Source organism: Drosophila mauritiana, chromosome 3L (genome assembly GCF_004382145.1).
Source record: "Drosophila mauritiana strain mau12 chromosome 3L, ASM438214v1, whole genome shotgun sequence".
NCBI lineage: Eukaryota > Metazoa > Arthropoda > Insecta > Diptera > Drosophilidae > Drosophila > Drosophila mauritiana.
The window spans coordinates 14,741,893-14,763,020 of NC_046669.1; the positions used below are offsets into that span (position 1 = coordinate 14,741,893).

General features: G+C 43.4%; 5 protein-coding genes across 6 annotated transcripts; 2 read left to right on the top strand and 3 right to left on the bottom strand.

Annotated features, from left to right (window-relative positions):
* Positions 1–491: 491 nt before the first annotated feature.
* Positions 492–5,238, bottom strand: LOC117139163 (protein disulfide-isomerase). Its single transcript, XM_033301322.1, has 2 exons — positions 4,952–5,238; positions 492–2,212 (listed from the first exon to the last, which is right to left on the bottom strand). The coding sequence occupies exons 1-2, from the start codon at positions 5,103–5,105 to the stop codon at positions 876–878; spliced, it is 1,491 nt and encodes a 496-aa protein (XP_033157213.1). The 5' UTR covers positions 5,106–5,238; the 3' UTR covers positions 492–875.
* Positions 5,239–5,687: 449 nt separating this feature from the next.
* Positions 5,688–6,685, bottom strand: LOC117139165 (pyroglutamyl-peptidase 1). The gene is made up of 2 exons (XM_033301324.1): positions 6,409–6,685; positions 5,688–6,339 (listed from the first exon to the last, which is right to left on the bottom strand). Exons 1-2 carry the CDS (start codon positions 6,619–6,621, stop codon positions 5,878–5,880), a joined length of 675 nt encoding a protein of 224 aa, XP_033157215.1. The 5' UTR covers positions 6,622–6,685; the 3' UTR covers positions 5,688–5,877.
* Positions 6,686–6,976: 291 nt separating this feature from the next.
* On the top strand, positions 6,977–9,073 carry LOC117139164 (peroxisomal biogenesis factor 3). Its single transcript, XM_033301323.1, has 2 exons — positions 6,977–7,155; positions 7,289–9,073. The coding sequence occupies exon 2, from the start codon at positions 7,404–7,406 to the stop codon at positions 8,559–8,561; it is 1,158 nt and encodes a 385-aa protein (XP_033157214.1). The 5' UTR covers positions 6,977–7,155; positions 7,289–7,403; the 3' UTR covers positions 8,562–9,073.
* Positions 9,074–9,681: 608 nt separating this feature from the next.
* Positions 9,682–16,644, top strand: LOC117139857 (glycoprotein 3-alpha-L-fucosyltransferase A). Of its 2 annotated transcripts, none has more exons than XM_033302507.1 (5): positions 9,682–9,955; positions 13,312–13,504; positions 13,920–14,636; positions 14,767–14,950; positions 15,007–16,644. In XM_033302507.1, the coding sequence occupies exons 2-5, from the start codon at positions 13,419–13,421 to the stop codon at positions 15,529–15,531; spliced, it is 1,512 nt and encodes a 503-aa protein (XP_033158398.1). In that variant the 5' UTR covers positions 9,682–9,955; positions 13,312–13,418; the 3' UTR covers positions 15,532–16,644. The 2 variants fall into 2 exon arrangements, with proteins under 2 accessions (XP_033158398.1, XP_033158399.1); XM_033302508.1 differs by lacking the exon at positions 9,682–9,955 and adding an exon at positions 13,072–13,219.
* A 12-nt stretch (positions 16,645–16,656) lies between these two features.
* On the bottom strand, positions 16,657–20,893 carry LOC117139856 (probable DNA mismatch repair protein Msh6). Its single transcript, XM_033302506.1, has 5 exons — positions 19,796–20,893; positions 19,408–19,737; positions 17,735–19,342; positions 17,186–17,671; positions 16,657–17,125 (listed from the first exon to the last, which is right to left on the bottom strand). The coding sequence occupies exons 1-5, from the start codon at positions 20,795–20,797 to the stop codon at positions 16,979–16,981; spliced, it is 3,573 nt and encodes a 1,190-aa protein (XP_033158397.1). The 5' UTR covers positions 20,798–20,893; the 3' UTR covers positions 16,657–16,978.
* Between the last annotated feature and the right edge of the window lie 235 nt (positions 20,894–21,128).

A 21,128-nucleotide genomic window follows, 5' to 3' on the forward strand; every position in this document is an offset into this window, starting at 1 on the left:
CGGTATCTAGTATCGATATTTTTGGAACTATCGAAACCAGAAAAACACACATTTTAATTATTTTTGTATTATACATATACGTATTTTTAGTCACAAGTTTATTCCTTTAAATAAATAACACTATTTTTTTTAATAACGAACACGATATTAACAAAATTGTCAAGAAAGATCAAATTTCGATAGCGATAAGTAAGCGGCAAATTTAAATTTTACTAATCTCAAAACTGAACTACTCGTACTTTTAACGTAAAACTTGCCTCTCACTTAACAATATGAATATATTTGGTAATTCATTGGCAAAATAGAGCGCTATAAATACATAAAGTGTACCAATAAAATTATTAAAATCCCCCAAAACGATTTTAAATATTCCCATCCGTCCCCTTGAAAAACAATGCCATTGTTTTAATGTTGTTACCAACTTTATTTGTTACGTTCTTAATCAGTTCTTTCAATGATTCTAAAAATTCCAAAATAGAAAACTTATAGAATTACATTTTAAATTTTATCGTTTTCTTTAATTCTTCATTAAAACTGAATTTTAAGTTCATGCAAACAGCGGACGTGTAATCGTCGTTATCTGCGTCGCAAATGTACTACATACAACGGAAGTATGCGAATAAAAACCGTGGGCGGGCAAAAAGCTTCGATGGCTACACTGGCGACCAGCTGACCCCATCCTCCGACTGATAAAAACTCAGCCGGAGAATGGGGAAACTCCGGTGGCCCACATGCGCCGAAACTTTAGAAGTAAACTACAGAATGTACGTTGCTAGTTGTGGCTTTTTGTTGTTTGTTACACGGATGTTTCTGTTCATAGTTGTTGGATTTTTGTGTGTGCAGATGTGTGTGTGGGCGTGTGGTAATTGTTGGATTTACAACTCGTCCTTCTTGGGCGCCTCCTCCTCCTCCTCGGTCTCCTCGACGGGCTCGGAATCGGCCACCTCACCGTTGGCATCGAGGAACTTGACGAAATCATCGAGAGTCCTGTCCAGGTTGAAGTCGATGACCTTGTTGTCCTCCTTGCGGAAGTACTTGATTGTGGGGAAGGACGAGATCTTGATGCTCTCCAGCTCGTTGGCAGTGGAGTCCATCTTGGCAATGACAATGTCCTCATTGTCCTTGTACTTCTCAGCCAGCTGGTCGTAGATGGGGGCCAGCTGCTTGCAGTGTCCGCACCATGGGGCGTAGAACTCAACCAGCACGCTCTTGCTCTTGTCCAGGGCAACGCTCTCGAAGTTGCTGGAGACCAGCACCTTGACGGGGTTCTTGTCCCAATCCTCGGGCAGCTCCTGGGAAAGGAGGTGCTGCTTCAGCTTGCCGTCCAGGAACTTCTTGAGGAAGGCCTCGATGGTCTCGGCGGACAGATCGTTCGATTCGGGCTTGTACTTGGCCATGTCCTCTTCCAGCTTGATCAGACGGATGGTGGGCACCTCCTCCTTGTTCATGCCGAAGAACTCGAAGATGCGGGTGTGGTCCTCCTCGTCGGACGAGATGGTCACGAACAGGATGTCATCGCGGTACTTCTTGGCGATCTCCTTCAGGGGATCGACGTACTTCTCAATGTGACCGCCCTCCCTGGACACGAAGAACAGCAGATGCGACTTGATCGAGCCACCGAAGATCTTGGAAGCAGATTCGTGGTTGAAGTCAACGATCAGGGGCAGAGACTGCACCTGGGCGAACTTCTTCAGGTTTTCCTCGTTCAGCTCACCCTCGAACACGGACTTCTTGTCGTCGAAGGGCTTGAATAGAACCACTCCATTGTCCTTAGCCTCGTACTTGGCAATCACATCGGCATTGCTGCTCACACCGAAGACGAACGAGTCCAGGGCGTTGGCGACTTTGGTGAAGGTCTTGGCCTCCTCCGATTCCAGGTCCTTGAAGAAGCCAATGATGGCGATCTCGTTGTCCTTAAGGAATTGCTCGGCATCAGCGACGCTGGTCAGATCCTTGGCTGGTGGGCCGGTCTTCTTGGTCACCCAGGCAATGATGTCAGCGGCCTGGCGGCCACCGCTGTACTCCACGGGATTGCCGCTGCGGAAGAACTTCAGAGTGGGGTAGCCACGGACGGCGTACTGCTCGGCCAGCTCACCCTCGACGGTGGCATCGACCTTGGCCAGCTTGATGGGCGACTCCTTCTCGGCCAGCTGCTGGGCAGCCTTGGCGTACTCGGGAGCCAGCGCCTTGCAGTGTCCGCACCATGGGGCGTCTGTAAAGATCCAGAAAAGAAACTACAGTTAGCAAACGAAAGACTATTCATCAAACTTGGGAGAGCTTATAAACTGGTTTGCAATTAGGCCACTTAAAAGAAGGTGAAAGGCATACCTGTTATTAGTTCTAGAACTGAATAACAGCATTAATTGCTCCCAGATTTGTATTTTGTCGAGGTCATCATGATGCGACCTACATGTATGTTATACTTTTTTATAGATCCCAACAATATATAATTTATTAGCTTTTAATTGAATTGTTAAGTATTTAGCTTGACTTACTAAATGTAAGAGCTTGAACTTGTCGAGAAAATAGTTTTATTGTTTAATGTATTTTTTTCTAATTTTTAACTTTATCAACAATGTAAATTTACCATTATGTTGACCTTTTTATTATTATTACACATAAATTAAATAAAGATCCAGATAAACTTAATTATTTGTGCTATGTCAACTGTAAAATATCAAATTTGGTTGGTAAATTGAATTAAAAGCTTGACTGCCTGGGATAAATTGTTTTAAAATTGTAATCTGAACTTTGGTTCTAATGGTTTTCATTAACATACGGATCAGAAGACTTCATCGTTTCTTTGGCATGTAAATGAATCGGAATTATTAAGACGGAAATCAGATTATATATTCTATACCCTTTTGTTGAATATTAAGCCAAGTGTAAAGTTTCAAACTATTAGCGACAATTAAGCGCTAGATTTGCCACGGATCTGGAGCAGCGCCTTTAGGAATGAGCCCGCTTTAACATTCAGCAGATGCTGTCATTATGCAAATTCCACGTGTTGAATTCCCATTGCCCAAGTGCAGCTCCTCGGAGCCACGACTGCAATTAGGTACGCATCCACGCACTCGAATTTGAATGAGAACTGGGGGGCAACAGCAGTTGAAGATGACATAATGCCCGGCTTGACAACGTTCACAATCGGGATTGTCGTATTATACATATTGAATGCCGCCTTATCGCCGGCTTCTTGCGATTTGTCTATAGCTGCGGCTGACGTGGCCCTGGCATTGGTTCCGCTTCCACGAACATCTTTGCGTTCTCTACAGGAGATAAGAGCCCAGCCTTGGAGGAGCAGACCATTATCGACCTGGGTGACGTTGTCACCACCTCCAAAAAAAGAAAAAATTAAGGTGCAAAATGTGCAAAAGTTAATTAAGCAAACACACAGAGAAACGCTGGCATAAACAAACTCACAAGTCCGCCATATTGCTGGCAACCAAAGATGCCAGGCTAGCATTTCTGGCGGTTTAACGCCGTATGGGGGGACTTTTTAGTATCTCTGATTTACGTTTATCTCTTGAGTGCTTTTAACGCTTGCACGATAACAAGATTGATTTTTTTGAGTTGTCATTAGAAGAACATAAAACTTCATTGAAGAAGATTATGGGACACAGTGGGTCTTACCTAAGGATTTCGTTATTTAAAAAGAACATATCTTACAGTTAATAACGCCCAAAGTATTTGAAATCTGTTGTCTTATCTAACAAATGTCAAAGTTGAGAAACGGCTTGGAAAATATATGAACAAATAACAAATAAAGTTTGAGGTTTGTGTAATTAGTTTTTCAGCGTGTTCACTGTTTATGCTCAATGTTAGGAATATTTTGCAAGCCCTTTGTAGGCTTTTAACACATGCAAAATAATATTAAATAAAAATATTTTCTAAAGATCTCTCAGATCTCTTTAAATGAACATTATTAATTATTTTACAGCAGTATATAATTTCACATCTTTCCCAGTTCTGGCTACTTTCCAGCTAATTCCCATGCACACTAATCTGTTGCTCGTGTAGAGCATCACTGGCGGCGCAACACCGTTAGGCACGCGCAGAGACGCAAAAGAAAGAGTTGAATGAACTTTCCAATGCGTGGCCGTTGCGCCGCCGTGGAAAAAGGGACAGAAACCAGATTGTAAGTGAGAATTAGAACCAAAAAATCCAAACAGAACGAACCAGAGAAAGCAAATGGCGAATAAAAAGTGGTTTGGTTTGCTTAGGCTAACCTAGATTCGTGGGAGGAGGAAAGAAGAGTTGTCCGACAACTTTTTGTTGCCTTTTGTTTCCATTAGAGATTCTCAGTCAGAGATTATTAAAGCGGATGTGTGATATGCTGTGGCCACGCCCCACGGGCGCAAAGTTAGAACAATAACTAGAAATGTCGATAAAACGCGAAGCATATGCTGCGCACAACTTATTGTTTCCTTTGGCATTTAGTATTTGCAAGAATACGAAATTATAGCAGGTTTATGGCGACAACAATAACAAGTAGTTCTGCAGTATAAGGCTATAAGGCCTTCTCGCTTGCGTGCACAGGTGCGGAAAAGAGATGGCACTTGCGTTTGAGAGAGCGCGCTCCTCCCCGCCCCTCTCCTAAACACAAGATGACGCGAGAGAGATAAAAACGGTTAAACAAACGATAAATTTGCTGGAAAATCAACTAAACAAATTTTCCAGGCCCCGATTGGAACTAGTCTGTCAGTTGGCCGATTGATCAACTAGGATTTGCCGTGCAACATGATAGTCCAGATTCCAAGTCAACAACAACTGCCACGCAGACAGATTTTCTCCGACGCTTTGAAAGACCACGTAGCCGCTAAGCCGCATGAATCAGCGGGTGCGAGCGAGAGCGCGCTAGCGGCCGGCGCATTTCGCATTTCGATATTCGATTTTTGCCACATTTTGTTGAGATTTTCGTGCCTTATTTTCGATCTAAGCATGTACTTACAGAACTCGACCAGCACGAACTCGTTGTCGGCAATCAGCTGCTTGAAGTTGTCCACCGTCGCCACCAGAACGCCCTCCTCAACTTTGACCTCCGCCTCGGCGGAAGCGGCCACGTAGGACGCCGCCAGGAAAAGTGCACAGATCAGGAATTTCATTGCGGGCACTCTTCGTCGTTTGATATTTAATGAATCTATTGCCCTGTGTGGGTGCAGCACACTCGCCAACCAAAACTGGGATTCGAACTGCGCTGAACTTGCCCGGTTGCAAGTAGAAATTCAAATGAATTCGAGTGACAGTGAAACGCAGAGATATATACATATAAAGTTGAATTAAGTGAGGGATTTTTGGTATTTCTCTACAAAATTCCGATATATTTTACTCATATCGATATGTGGCAATGCATGGGCATTCAACTGTAGGTGGCGCTTTGTTGCCCAAAGGTTGGCAATCGTCGAAGGTAAATTTTTTTAGTTTTGAATCTATTTTATATATTTGAAGTTTTGTACTTGTTTTTATTTGACATATTAGGGTTTTTTCGAATGCCATAATTTTAAAATATTGCGATATAAATAGTATCGTATTGTATTGTATATGAGTTAACTTAACATACATATAAGGCAATTTGTAAAGGCCTTATAATTCTCCCTTTTTAATTAAGTTTTTTTGTTAAATTTTATTTTAAATACTTTACGTCATTTTCTTAATGTCATTTAACTTTTTTAAAATAAAGGCTGGTGTTGTGTAAACGCGAAAAAGACTGTGTAATTATTATTGCAGTTGTATTACTTTTCTGTTTCATTGTAACATAAAGTAAATATGCAATATTGTATCTTAAAAATAATAAAACTCTTTTCTTAATCAACTTAACAGCACACAACTGTAAATAATTTACAAAAAGACAGACATTGGAAGAATATATTGCGGAATTCAGGAGTCAAAAGCGACCACCTGTTGAATGCATTGTTCAATTATGCTAAATAGTATTTCCGAAGTCTTAACACTACTAAATGGCCTATCTACAGGTGGTACATGGACAAACAGGCTCCGTTTTCTGTCCATATCGAGCGACTTCAGATAGATATAGCCGCAGAGAAAGTCACCCACATTTTTGGATGCCCTTGTGGCGCTCAGGGTTTTGAGATTATCATTATGTGGCGGCTGCTGTGTGGGTGCCACACAATCGGCGCAATTCTCATTTACAACCGCCACAATCTTATCCACATCTAATTCGGTCTTCAAGACATTTGCATGTCCATTGTTGGGTAGTTCGCAAGTGCCGTTGGCCAGTTTTTTATCACAATTATCAGCTCGGCGGAATTTGTGATTGTACGCCAGCTTCTCGATGTACACACATTTGGCAACGCCCGAAACACCGACATGGATAACAAGCTGTTTTTTGTTGGAGAAAGATGATATCATAAGGCCTCTATCTATTTATGGTTCAATTGCGATGCTTACATATGGCTGGCGTTTCCAAATCTCCGCCACCGCCTCGTCCACAGCCCCGTATTCCACCGAAACCAACCGCTTTTCCAGATCATATTCTATGCCATCGTGGGTTAGGATTTCCGGCAGCAGCTTCACTGCTTCCCAGCTGGCGTTGACCGCTTCGTGACCGAGGAATGGTCCAAATCCAGAGACCACAATGAGCTTTCGATCCGACGACGCCATAACAAACACCCCAACTAAACTAAGCCCCCCACCAACAACAGAACTATCTTAAATACCATATGATTTCTATCTTCTTCTTCAGCCTTTGAATCATGCGTTTCAAATGTTAGCGACGAAGGCGGAACGGTGGAATTTGGATTTTAGAAAAAATTTTTTATTAATTTTTTTTTCGTTCTATTTTTTGGAATCCACCCTCAAATAACGGAAAAATAAAAAAATAAATAACGTCCCCATGTTCCAAATCGTTCCGTCATCGACGCTTATTTTACCCACATAAAAATTTAAACAGCAACAGCAAATATACTAAACGAAATGGTATTTTTCGGTATTCCCGAAGCTCGCACTTTTGGGATTTTTCTTGAACGGGAACAGACGACGCAGTATGCGGCTCCAAACAGAGAAATAACACATTTAGCGACAACAACAAAGGATAAATCCATTCCATACATTCCAGAGCTAGATCCGATCCAAAGGCCAGCAATAGACCCGATAAGGCGGCGCACTAGATCCGAGTTTCCAAGCAGGGGTATATAGGTGAGCACTACCTGGTAATCTAATCGCTGTGGATGAGTGGAGGACGCTCCTCTGTTGGCAGCGACGCCGGCAGCGCACCACCCTACGCACACAGGTGAACTTTGCACATTAACTATTCATTAACCTCGAACAGGTCGCCGGTGGAGCGGGAAAAAGTGGGAAATCGGAACAGCAGTTGGCCTATTTCACACAGGAAGCGGAGTCTAGTTGTCCATCCGGCAGAAGAGAGGTCTTTTCCAATCGTTAACATGCTGTCGCGCCTGCAGGACTTCTTGTCACGCCACCGGCGAAAGTTCATAGTGACCGGCGTTCTGGTGGGCGGCACCATCTTTGCGGCACGTTATGCACAGCGGCGATTCGTGGAGTTCCAGGAGAAACAGGCCAGAGAATTCTTCGAGAGAACGCGGCGCACGACCCACTTTGAGTCGACGGAGAAGACGTGCAACCAGGTGATCCTAGGCATGGGTGAGGAGATGTGCCAAGCGGTGCTCAGGGAGTGCAGCACGGACGAGCTGCTCGAGCAGCTGCGCCAGAATCCCAAGAACAAGCTGGAACTCTGGGAGGACATGAAAATTGTGGCTTTCACAAGGCTGGCAACCTATGTCTACGCCTCCTCCATGCTGGTTATTGCGTTAAGGGTCCAGCTAAATCTCCTGGGTGGCTACATCTATCGGGACATCATGACGGAACAAAAACAAGTCACCGACGAGCTGAAGCAGCAGTACCTCTCCCTCATCCGACACTTTATCACGGAGTCGGGCATCCGGGACTTAGCCCGTTACATTCGCACCCAGGTCATCGCAGTCACCAAGACCATGCCGCTCTCCCAACAGCTTTCCCTAAGCGACCTGGAGCAACTGTTTTGGTCCCTGCAAATGGCCATCAATGCGGACACTCGTCGGGATCCCAACTCGCGAATGAGCAAGTATCTGCTGCCCAGCCAGAATCCCAGTCACTCGCCGCTGCTGCAAAAGATGTTCAACGAGACCCTGGATCTGTTGGAGAGCGAGGATGCCGTTGGCGTTTGCTCGCACAATGTAAGCCGTGGTTTTGTGCTGGCCTGCGATGCCATCGCCGAAAGCATGGGCGAAACTTTGCAGCATCTGCCGCAAGCTCAAGTGCAAACGCAGCAAGAACAGAACGTCAAGTTCAACCAGGCAGGAAGCTCAGGCGCCGGCACCTCGAAGATCCAAAACGGTCTGGAGAACAACAACTTGCTGAACATCAACCGAGTGCTGTTGGCGTTGGCCAAGCTCATTCCTATCATCAGTGGTCTCACCTCGAGAGGCTTCGATGCCACTTCGCGACCCCACAATCTGCCCACCCAGCTGCTAACCTTTTACGTGGTCGCCGAGAAGACAAAGACGCTGGGGGCCAACGTCTACGAAAGCTTCAGCTCCGCCTAGAGGATCAACAAAACTTGGATTATGCATCCGTGCATAGGCTAGGCTAAGACAATTGGAAAATTATAGTTTATATACTTGTATATTTTTAATAAGATCTTAATTCTCAAAAGCATTGCTTGTATGTCTGCTTGAACCCAACCCGTATTAAGTTTAGCTCCTAAGAATATTTAAACGAAGCGAGTGTAAGGTATGCTTAAGCAGATTCCCCTCCATTGCGTCCACGGGGAATCCTTTCAGGACAGGGACACAAATCGAGTAACGTGAAGGCCTTTTAATCTAACTGGAAAGTGAAATATGTGCTTGAGGAATGAGAGAATATTCATATAGGATGGACCTGATGGGTTATTTAGTATCCAAACTATATGAAAAAGTAATTCATATGTGTAATTGATTAATGGAATAAAAAGTGACAGATTATTTATTTATACCATGCTAGAAAGTTTGGGTCTTAATCTTAAATGAATTGTAAAATAAATGGCAACCTAATAAACTATGCATTCCCCGTTTTTAAAGACTACTATTTTTGTATTTGGATGTTTATGATTAATAAGCTAATTAAAGCAGATATTGATTTATAGAACGATAAATATACATGTGTTCATAAATAGGTACATGTTTGTATTGAATTAATAAGAAATAGTTTCAATAATTATGACGGAGATAACATATGTATAAAAAAAGAATAATTGAATTCTTATAGCATACTTATCGAAGACACAACCCATAAGTAACGGTTGTCTTTGCTATCAGTCGAAAGGGGGTGGCAAAAAACCGCCCTGTGATAAGACAGCTGTGGCTGTGGCTTTTGTTTGTTTGCCATTTCTCTTGTTCTTGCCGCTCTCTCCCATGTTCTCTCTCTTCAAGCACTTGCGCAGAAATGCCGCATGTGAGAAGATTCATTATAATATAACAATTATGAATAACTATTAAGCAGAAAGTAACTTAAAAGATTTCATAAATTGAACAAAAGTTTATGTTTAAGGAGGTGAAAGTTATTCTATATATTTATATCTCGCTCGCTCCTTCTGCGACTCGTTCGCTCTCGCAGGACTCTCTCTTCACATCCGTCTCTCTTACTCCTTCGGGTGCCCAGCTGTCTGGTACAAAATTTCCATTTTGGGCGCAGTTGCAAAAGTTACGTGAAAAGGCAAAGGACAACAGTTACTTTTATACATCCCTGCGAAACATTGCGCGTGTGTTGGTGCGGAAAAATAATTAAATATACAAAAATGAAAGAAATCCATTGAATAACTGATTCGAAGCCAAGTTAAAATAGAGTGTGCAAATATGAGAAATACTGCGAAAAGTACACAAATTGGAAAAGCCAGCTAAAGGAGGAAAGCCTAAAGACCCACCGTCAAACAAACAAACAACAACAACGGCGGCTCAATTGTGTAAGTGCACTTGCAAAATGTTTATTGACCAGTCGATGGGGTTAAAAGCCCACTTGGCCCATCAATTTTTTACTAGCCGACCACAAAATATATTGATTAAGACAAAGAGAAAACTGAACATGAAAATCAAAAGGCCACATGAGCACATGTGAGCGAAAAAGACAGACACAGCGGTATATTGGTAACGGGACAGACAGTGCGTGCGTACAGCGGTGTGGAAGGGGTTGGAAAGGAGGGGGTGTGGGGGAAAGGCAGTAACGGGAATGGGGAATTCCACTCGTATAAGGTCTAAAAATATCAACACTTTATTATTAGCAGGGCCACAAGTGAGCAAACTAACTAGTTGCGAAGACACAATCAAAAACTACTCAAAGGAAACTCCTCGAAAAGAGTGCCTAAGAAATAACGGTAAGGCACGACAAAGTACCCTTTAAAAGGTCATGACAGTATCGAATTTGGTATAAGCTTTAAATCTATAAAACGAAATTGCAGTATCAAGGATCAAGAAGCTTTATAAAAGTCTTAAAGATCAAATAAGAGTTTTCCAATTGGTATAGGTTTTAATACAGGTTAAAAGTATATAGGCACATCTAATAAAATTAAAATAAGGTTCGAAACTTAATTACAATTTTTTTTAAATTTTTATTTCTTTGCAAATGAAGCTGGGCTCTCTTAATCCTATCAGTTTATTTTCATCTTGAAAAATCGGAAAATACGTTATTCGTCCAAAAATATTGAACACAAGCAGGAAAGCAATATATAATATAAAGCAAAAAATATGAAATTTCAGTATATATAGAAGATTGGAAGTTATTAAATAATAACTTATATATATATATATTTGTATTTGTATACATATATATTTCGGATTCAAACCAATAGCAAATCATAAAATATCCTTCAAGAAAGAGTATTAACGTGTAGCCAAGAAAGTCAAGTGCGTCAGCGTGAAGATAACAAAGAAATGACATTTTCCCCAGCCAAACTCAGTGTGGGAAATTCGAGGAAAACAATGCATGCAAGTCAGAGGCAACCCCTGCACCCATCACCTTTTTACCACAAGCCTCCCCTTCTGGGTGCTTGGGGTCCTATATTGCATAGTATATATAGGCATATTGACATACTGAGGGCGTAGATCAAGTGCCAAGTGACAAGGGGCCACAGCACCTAACTAAATATAAACACATAAATTAAGGAAGCGAAAGCAGGACACGACTCAAGCTAAAGAAAAGTGCGTCATGGGTTTTCCGTGGAAGGCAATTATGTGGTATACAAAGGACGTTTTTTTAGAATTTAGGTGAATTGGTTAGTTGGAACCTTAGATTGCGTGGAATGAAATAATGAAATTGAAATGGTGTATACTCTAACTTACTTAACATAATTAACAAATTATTTAATTTTTTTTAGTTTTAAATCATACTATTGTCATATCATAATCATTTTGTGTTCAAAAAAAATATTATTCAATTAGCAGGAGCTAGCACAAAAAATCAACACATTACTATACTTATTCACAGTATTTACATTTCCAATGAACCCAACTGATAAGAAACATAGAGAAACATATATCGAATAGTGAAAAAGCCGGAGAAAATGGTTTAGTTTAGTGCGAACCGTTTGTGCATGAGCACATAGCAAATTGAATCGGCTCGAACTTTTTGGAGATTATTGTTTGGAGACTTTCAAAAAACCCAAACTGCGTTGTAATCAACCGGGTAAAGTTAAAGGTGAATAAGCAAACTCGTATTATACTCTACTAGTTCTATTGGTATGGATAAAGTGAGGTGTTTTCATTTCTTCTGGCTATAGATTCCTTTGCATGTGGTTTTGTTTGTTCGAGCCACTTTCCCATTTCCGTTCCTTTACCCCAACCCTATATATGTACAAACATGGTTGTATCCCCATCGGAGTCCTACTTTTGCAACATGAATGAATGACTGTAACTACATTTTTCATGCAAACTGGGGGATCCACTCTGGTTATCCCCACTCCTTACTGTTTTCTTCTTTTTCCTGCTGTTTGCTTGTCAAAAACGTCAAAAATGCGATAGTGAAGACCCCAATGAAGAATGCACTGAAGAAAAAGTGTGGCCAGTTTGTCATTAAATATGGCTTGTATAATACAATGTTAATATCATATATTGAAATTATATATTAATATATTTTCAATTATCTCTATTTGTTAACTTACTGTTCTGAAATATAAGGACATTTTTGAACATTTTAGAACAAATGATTATAGTTAGTATAATCGTTAGAACTGTAGGGCATTTTTTTCGACTGTAGAACAGTTGCGAAATGGAGCGGGCAACATAAGTGCGGTGAAGCCCCAACCACCATTGCCTACCACCTTTTTTGCATGGCCACCAAAGTGGTGCGGAACAAGAGACCAGAGCCCAGAACCTAAGTGATGTTGCAACCGCCGGCGGGATGAGTCACCCCGCACAGAGGCACTTCTATGGAATAGTGCCATAAATGACATGTGATAGATGGATGGATGGACACTTGGTGAGGGCTTTGGGGGATTAGCCAGGAATGTGGCCCAAATGAAGATGCACTCGCCCGCCGGCTGCCCCTGTAATTAGGCCACCCTCGGGTGCCAGGTCCATAAAAGCGGTGGATAGTAGCCAGCCAGCTTTTGAGACTACCAATTGCCAAGAGGAGATGGGGGTACCCCCTCCTCCGCCACCGCTTTTCCAGCCACTTTACCCGATTCGTTGGGCCCAGCTTATTTTTTTTATTACGTATACGCCCCGCTGGTTGATGTTGAACAGCTCTTGAGGCGAGACAGCCATCTGGCTCAAATATTTGGTCTGGACAAATATGAATGGTGCGATTTCGAATATTTTTATAAACTAAACCTAAGAGACTCTCCCACATTTTAATTTATATATAATTCGACCGAGTTGAGAATGGCACTTGGTCGATGCTCTGCTCTCGAATCGGAACTAATGTCATTTAACTTGTTCGTCCATGACTAATGGGAGAAAACCAAATAATTATGTCAACTATCACGGTATTGATCATTGTGCTAAGTGCAAAGCTAAGCTAACTCACTAGATATCAGAAAATAATATCGAATACCCTGGGGAATTGAGCTATAGATTATAGAATATAAAGCACGTGAGTGGGTGGAATACATACCGCCCCTCGAACAGTTGAAACGAAACATTTTCAATATCGAGCGCAGTTCTCGCAGAGAGTTCAACCGATACACTACTGAACCAAAATTCGGAGTCATATCGGTCCAGAATAATTAACACGGGTAATTAGTGCTCGAATTTTCGGGGGCAACGTCAGAGAGTTGCCTGTTTTGGTATCTATCTAATATCACATTTGTTTGTCTATCTCGCACAGCACGATGACAAACGCCAGCTGAAGAAGACACTGTCGGTTTATTGGCCCCCCAAAAAAAACCCGTAGTCTAGAGCCCCTGGAGCGCCAAGGAGTGGGCAGTGGTCACCATGCGGCGTCCGAAGATATCCCTCAAGAAGTACTTCTACCTAACTCTGATCTGCGCCCTCCTCCTCATATTCGGTTTCAGTCTCAAGTGAGTATGACAACGTGTCGCTAATATTGTATCTTCATTTCTGAAAGTTAAGATAAGGTACGCGTCATCCAGACAGGTGTTAAAAAAATATGCAAACAACTTGCCTGAGCTGCCCTTAATTTAAGCAACTTCATTATTCTCGAATAATTCTCTTTGAGTTTGAGTTGTCAGGGTCAACTACAAAAAATGAGCATAAATAAAGTCGCATCATTAAAGATGCACTTAAAGAATATTCAAGTGATATGGTAAAATTAAATCACTAATGTTGGTTCAGAAAATACCCTAACTATCGTCCTAATTTTTAAAAATATGATTTACCATTTAAGTTGCATTCTTAACGCATTAGAAAGCAGTTAAGATTCCTTATTTAAACACATATATCTATAATTAACTCATGTCCATTGAAATTCCACAGAGAGCGCGAAATATGGAAGACGCTGAGTCCACGATCGTCACAGATAACCACACAGCAGCAGCAGCACCAGCATCTGCATCAACTGCAGTCCATGGACGAGGAGCATCCGATGGCCACCAGCTCCACTCCTCCGCCGCTTGCGGCCACTTTACTGCCCGAAATGGCGGATAATCTCGTCGAGGAGCCGGAGCAGACGGTTCTGGAGGAGGAGGAAAGCGAGGCGGATCGCCTGCAAGAGCCGCCGGCGGAAAAGGCCTGGTTCTTCAAGAACGGAGAGTACTATCCAAAGCCGGCCAAGACCTACAGCAATCGCAAGGCCAGGAAGCGGCATGCCCCACGATTGCTGCCGCATCAGGATCCCTATTCGGATCGCATTATTAACCAGCTAATGTACGTGCCGCACAACTACGACGAGATCAAGTCCAGCGGCAAACTGAAGACCATCCTACTCTACAACGGATTGGGGCCGTGGAACGTGAAGAAGGGTCGCGACGTCTTCCTGAAAGCCAAGTGTCCCGTGGACACCTGCGAACTGACTGCCAATCGCGATCTGGCCAGCACGGCCGACATGATCCTCTACAAGGATCACTACATACCCACGGGCATTCGGCGGCCCAGCAACTCCAAGCAGGTGTCCATGCTGTACTATCTGGAGTGCCCGTATCACACGCAGAATGTCAAGGTGCCCGATGCCATCAACTGGACGGCCACCTACAGGTGGGTCTATATCTATTAGCTATATTACATTATTTTCTTCGAATTCCGCTGTGAAAATACTTTGATATTGAAGACTTGAGTTATCTTCTCGGAATGTACAAAAGTTCTTAAATCATATTCTTCTTTGCAGACGTGACAGTACGATTGTCGCACCCTATGAAAAGTGGCAGTACTACGACACAAAGGTGCAGCAGCAGGAGCAGGATATCAACTACTCCGTCAACAAGACCAAGAAAGTGGCCTGGTTTGTGTCCAACTGTGGAGCGAGGAATGGCCGGCTCCAATATGCCCATGAACTGCAAAAATATATCGAGGTACAAATAACTACATAATAATAGTCCAATAATGTCTACTAATGGTTTTCCACCAGGTTGACATCTATGGAGCGTGTGGCAACTTCAAGTGCTCCCGCAGCACGGCGGACAAGTGCTTCGAGATCCTGGACAACGACTATAAGTTCTATCTGGCGTTCGAGAACTCCAACTGCAAGGACTACATCACGGAGAAGTTCTTCGTGAATGCGCTGAACAGAAGGGTTCTGCCCATTGTCATGGGCGCCCGGCCAGAGGACTACGAGGTGAGTGCTCCGCGAAGGTCCTACATCCACGTGGACGAGTTCTCCTCGCCCAAGGAGCTGGCCGAGTATCTGCGCATCCTGGACCACGACGACGAGCTATACAACTCGTACTTCAAGTGGAAGGGCACCGGCGAGTTCATCAACACGTACTACTGGTGTCGCGTGTGTGCCACGCTCCACAACGAGGAGCAACTGCGGAAGCCACGCTGGTACACGGATCTCAATGACTGGTGGCGGGGACCCGGAGTCTGCACGACGAGATCATGGCGCAACTTCAAGGCACGCAAGGACGTCATCAGCGACTCCAGCGACGACTGAGTCCAGGTGTTAGATGCGATCCAGATCGTGGGCATGGGCAATGTGTAGATCAAATGGCATTATCATTCATCAGTGAGTCGTTCGCTTCTGAATTTGTTGTTTCGTAGGTATCACCTTCTCCACTTTCACTATCACTATCCACCGGATGGGTCCCTTCTCATTTCGGAAAATACAATCGTGCAATAGTTAGTCTTAAATCGAAATCGAAATGAATAATTGCCAAATATTATATTATTTAAATGATTTGCTGACACCTATTCTATAAAGTAGTTAATATCTTTATTTAAAAACCTCCGATTTCTAGTCCAAATTATTTTTGAGAACAGAAAAATCGACCCATCCTACGCTAATCCATGTGTAAAGAGTTAAGAGTCGCTTCGTTTTTGTCGGAGTTTTACGTAAATGTTTTTGTAGTTAGTTAGTAAGCTAACCTAAAACCTAAATCAAATCAAATCGAGGAGGCACGAGCTCGGGAGCGACTAAAGGATTCCCGTGCCGACCATTGTAACATATACAATACCAGATGCGTAAGAGAACGTAGAAACCTAGTCTAGTTATATATGGATATACAAGTGCTATGTATACATAGTTCGGTAATTTATATAGTTGTTTAAACTACAAGCAAGTCCAAAATAGACCGTAATGAGTAAATGACAGGCAAGTTAAAGTAGTTCGACATTAAAAAGCTTAACTCAAGTGAGAGGAGGCATCAGCTATATAGATTAGATCTTTTGTAAGTGTTTTTGTAAGCAACCAGCAAACACAATGGCTCGACCTGAAATAAGTTGCCTGTTATTAGAGCGCACTTTCTTTTCCAGGTTTAATTTTCTGTTTTAGTCTTTATCTAGACCGGCTTTTAGTTAAAATATTAGCTGTTGAGAGCTACTTGTAAAGGTTTCCCAGCCTGTTGACTAACTACTAACTTTATAACCGATTCGCACAAGCATAACATATATCTGATATAATACAAATACAATCTGCATTCCTATTTTTCATGAAATATCATATGGCGTATTATTTTAGTTCGAACAGCGCAATGTGTGTTTTTTACAATTTTTATCAATATTTGTATTTATTGTGTAACATTTTATTTATAAGTATTGAATAATATCATATGTGTGTGTATTTTGATTGTGAACTTGTTTTAATTTTAATTTTTACTGTGATACAAAAAAAATAATTATAATAAACAAGAATTAAACGGTGGCAACTAATGGCAAACAATTTAAAATGTTTTTTGGGCCTCAAATGGAATGGTTCCATTTTGTTTAATGACTGTTGAGGATGGCACAGGTTTTGATTTAAATTCCTTATAAAAAAAATGCATACTGAAATGGTGAAAAATACATCAAATTACAGCATAGCTGCCTCTTGGCGAATCATAAGTAAACATGTTTTAAAAATGGGAATTGGTGTGGGGTAGCCTCGACTTTGGAGCTTCTGCACCCTAAACTTGGCACATTTTTAACTGCTTTAGCAAATCTTTGAGTGCATTTAACTTCTCCTTTTTGGTGTCCTCGTTTCCGGCTGTGGCAGCTACGATCTTGGCCGTAATCTTGCGCTGCAAAGCGATGGCTTCGACTTTCTTGGAAAGCTGCAAGAAGAAACAACTCTTTAATACAATTTTTTAGCTTAAAAGATAATAGATACGCACCTCATAGGCCCGCTTTATAATTCCCTGAGGCATTCCAGCTAATTTGGCAGCGTTAAAGCCATACGATTTGGGACAAGCACCGGCTGTGTACTTGTATAGGAACGTGACCGTTTCTTGGGTAGGATCGGCATTGTCTTCGTTCTCCACCATGCACGCCATGTGACCCAGTGTAATTCTCTTGTCGTTGTGGAAGAAATCAATCAGATTGTGATAGTGTGTGGAGAACAGAGTGCGGCACTTGAGATTGGCCAGAAAGTTCACGACAGAGGCAGCAATCGCTGTGCCATCATAAGTGGCGGTTCCCCTGCCGAGTTCGTCGAGCAGCACAAGCGAATGGCATGTGGCATGTTTGAGAATGAGGGACGTTTCGTTGAGCTCCACAAGGAAGGTGCTGTGCCCGGCCAGAATGTCATCTTGAGCACCCAGGCGCGTGAAGATTCTGTCCACCAACGAAAGGCGACAACTAGCAGCGGGTATATGGGCGCCCTAAAATGGAATTAAATAATAATTGAAGAAACATAACGAAAGTTCCCATTTGAAATTACTTACAATTTGCGCCATGATTACGAGTAGTCCCACTTCCCTCATCAACGTACTCTTGCCGCCCATATTGGGACCAGTGAGCAGTGATAGAGGCGCCTCCGATGCAGTGCCCAATTCCAGGCCATTGGGAATATAGGTGGATGCATTTGCGCAAGGATGGTAGCCCTCCTCCAGTTGGATAAACGGCTGCTCCGCATCAGAGACCAGCTCTGGCACACAGATAACCATTTGTTGACCAGCGTATTCAGCTAGTGAGCTTAGGACATCCAGGTTGGCGACGCAGTCAATGCATTGCTTCCACTGGTCGTAGTGATTCGAGAACTTCTCGAAAAGACGACGCGCCAGATCTTTAAGCACCATGTTCCTTGTATCTTCAGCGTGCTGCATGTCCTTTAGTAGGGCACGTGTTTCAGCAGTGGTGTAGCGACGAGCTGCCTTCTTTCCCTTAGTTTGTCCTTCCAAGGTGTAGGATTTATTGGCCTTGCTGGCATGGCTTTCTGGCACATCCAACTGATAACGTTTCTTGTCGGAGCCGAAATAGGTAATGCGGCAACCAAAGTGTCGCTCTTGCTCCACAAGATATGATTTGAGACGTTTCTCAATCTCACCTATGGCATCCATTGCCGCATCGTACTCAGCATCCATTCCCGCTTGGGGCGCAATCACACCCGTTTTAGCAGCTGCATCATGATCAAAGGCAGTGGCGAAATATTGTAGCTGCTTGCTTAGATCGGAAAAAGAACCTCCCGATTCCGGCAGCTGGGTAAGTCTCTTAAGCAAAGCTGTTTTGCATTGATGGAACATCGTAGGCAATTTGGTTAGGTCATTGAATCCCTTAAGTACGGCCATAAATCCCAGTAGCTTTTGCTTGTTATATAGCTTTTCTTCAAAAAGAATCGCCCGGGAATCCGGGTGGTCCATCTGCTTTATCTGTTTGTTGCCAAATAGGTGAATCTGGGCAAGATTTCGTTCGAAATCCGGCATCGGAGCTAGCAAAGCGCGAACTTCCTGCAGTTCGGTGGGCATTCGAATTAGCTCACCAATAGCATCTTGGCGCTCCTTGATGACTGACACATCGCAACTCGGAGCGCAAAGCCAGTGGTGCAGCAGTCGCTTTCCGAACTTGGTGCAGCAGTGATCCAAAGTGGAGAGCAAGGAGTGTTCCTCACCAATAATTCTGAGGTTTGACAAAGTAGTGGCATCCAGTACCATGTGGGAGCGTCTCAACGTGGATGCAACCGCTGGCTTGGCGTCCGCCAGCTGATCGGGTGGCACATATAGCTGATAACGCGCCATGGGCAGCACCTTGGGCTCCAGCTTGCACTTATGGATAAAGAAGATGCACTGGCCGAGAGCTTTAAGGGCTAGCTTGTAATTATCATCGGGTGTCAGGCCCAAATGATCCATATCGGATTGCATGGTGCGCAGCACCAATGGCCAGTTGTCATCGGATCCGTTTCCAGCATAGTAACGTTCCGCCAGAAGTTTCAGGGTTTTTTCGGCACTGCAGGCATGCTTTCCGTTGCCGGGAACGGGCTCCTTAAGGATTCCACCCAGCACAGTGCGCACAATTTGCTGTGTTCGCTGGCTCAGAGCGGATTTCTCATTAAGAAACTAGGGAATATGAACATATAAGTTGTTTTCCCATGTCCGCAAAGTAGTTATATAAGTTTACTTACCAATACGGGCATATGATGTGACACCAGGGTGAGAAGGCGGGAACAGTTCTTGTCATCTTCAAACTCACCCAAATGAAAGTCACCAATGGAGGTATCTATGAAGCACACTCCATACCGGCTCCAAGTTCGCTCATCCTGCTCCACTATGGCCAACATATAGTTGGGCTGATGATTCGGCCCGATCTTGCACTGTGAGCCAAAGACCTGGGTGCCACGATTGGTGATCTGGCAGATCTCGCGGGCCACCACTTTATCGAACTTGGTGGCCTTGATCCGCTTGCAGCGATCAGTCATCATATCTGGAGTTTCCGTTTGCTCCACGCGAGCCACCTAAAGAAATCATATGATTAGTTTTACTTGGAAAAGGAGCTCTCCTTGCACAAATCACCTTGAAGCCCCTGTCTACGAGAATGGTTGACATCTTGTCGAAGGATATCTCCGGGAAACCCGAGTGAGCAAACTCGCCGCGCATGTAAGTGAAGCCCAGCTCTTTGACGCCCACATCCGCATCCATGTGATACAGTTCATAGAACTTGCCGACTTTGAAAAACAAGACGCAGTCATAGTTGTCCGACTTAAGGACCCACCACTGTCGAACTCCGGGCGACAGGCCATTGAGGAACTTCTCCGGCACATGCAGGGTGCTCTTATCGTAGTCCGGATGATCTGGACGTCTGCCCTCCTTGTCCTTGATCTTGTCCGGCTGCAGGAACTCCAGTTTCTGGTGCGGCCAAACAACGGGCTCATCCAGATTGGACGTGTTGGTCACGATATCATCGTAGGAAGCATCCTGCTTGGCATTGCTCTGCAGGTTCTTCAGCTTCTCTTGAAAGGTTGCACCCTCGGCCAGCTGGATGGACGACTCCAGCTTGACCTTCTTGCTCGATGGCTCATTGTTATTGTTATTATTTAGAACCTTCGACTTTTTGCGCGATTTCTTGGGTGTCGGACTATCCACGGACATGTCGTTCTCGCTGGGCGACACCTCATCCACGCCGCTGCTAACGCTATCATCGCTGGCTTCATTTTCATCCGGTTCGTAGTCGGATACGCAATCGGAGAAGTCGTCCTCCGATTTGGTCACCTCCATTTCCGGCTCACTGTCCGATTCCGGCTGAACGATGCGCTTCCGCTTGCTTTGACCACTGTCCGGCTCATCGTCGGAAATGGGCAACTTCCTCTTGGCCGCCGGCTTGGAATCCTTTTCCTTACTATCCTTCACTTTTGGCTGCTGGTTCTGGAGATTCTCCTTTTCGCTCTTGGATGCATTGGGATCTGTTTTCACACTAGGAATTAATTTCTTTTTTTCAACAGCCGGCGATTTGGAAAAGTAATTTAATAGCGTGTTTGTGGGCGTACCGCCCACGCTGGTGTTTAATTTCTTGGACATGACAGTGGTTTAGAATCGTCTGACAGGTTGTGCAAAAAACCAGGATGCAGACGCCGCGATTGTGCGCCAAAACCAAAAAATATTCTGCGAAATTGTGGCTTAATAATACCGAAATAGTAGCTTGTCTATTTAGTATATTTAGGGAGCTCGTGCACGTTGGAATTTTCGAATACCACTGAAGGGATTTTCTTTTTTTTAACAAATTGATGCTTCTTATATAATAAAACATTAGTTTTGATTTGTACTAATCTAGGTTATTGCCCCAACATATATAAACAGTGAAAGTTAAGAATTAAGCAAAACAATTGACAACCATAAGTATATTTTCATC

Excerpts from the sequence above, each read along its gene's own strand:
- LOC117139165 (XM_033301324.1), bottom strand. The coding sequence starts at position 6,621 with ATGGCGTCGTCGGATCGAAAGCTCATTGTGGTCTCTGGATTTGGACCA. Across the intron at positions 6,340-6,408 it reads TTTGGAAACGCCAGCCATAT|CTTGTTATCCATGTCGGTGT; the intron begins GTAAGCATCGCA and ends AACAAAAAACAG.
- LOC117139164 (XM_033301323.1), top strand. The coding sequence starts at position 7,404 with ATGCTGTCGCGCCTGCAGGACTTCTTGTCACGCCACCGGCGAAAGTTC.
- LOC117139856 (XM_033302506.1), bottom strand. The coding sequence starts at position 20,797 with ATGTCCAAGAAATTAAACACCAGCGTGGGCGGTACGCCCACAAACACG. Across the intron at positions 19,738-19,795 it reads TCGTAGACAGGGGCTTCAAG|GTGGCTCGCGTGGAGCAAAC; the intron begins GTGATTTGTGCA and ends TGATTTCTTTAG. Across the intron at positions 17,672-17,734 it reads TCGTAATCATGGCGCAAATT|GGCGCCCATATACCCGCTGC; the intron begins GTAAGTAATTTC and ends ATTCCATTTTAG.
- LOC117139857 (XM_033302507.1), top strand. The coding sequence starts at position 13,419 with ATGCGGCGTCCGAAGATATCCCTCAAGAAGTACTTCTACCTAACTCTG. Across the intron at positions 14,637-14,766 it reads AACTGGACGGCCACCTACAG|ACGTGACAGTACGATTGTCG; the intron begins GTGGGTCTATAT and ends TCTTCTTTGCAG. Across the intron at positions 14,951-15,006 it reads AACTGCAAAAATATATCGAG|GTTGACATCTATGGAGCGTG; the intron begins GTACAAATAACT and ends GTTTTCCACCAG.
- LOC117139163 (XM_033301322.1), bottom strand. The coding sequence starts at position 5,105 with ATGAAATTCCTGATCTGTGCACTTTTCCTGGCGGCGTCCTACGTGGCC. Across the intron at positions 2,213-4,951 it reads GTTCGTGCTGGTCGAGTTCT|ACGCCCCATGGTGCGGACAC; the intron begins GTAAGTACATGC and ends GGATCTTTACAG.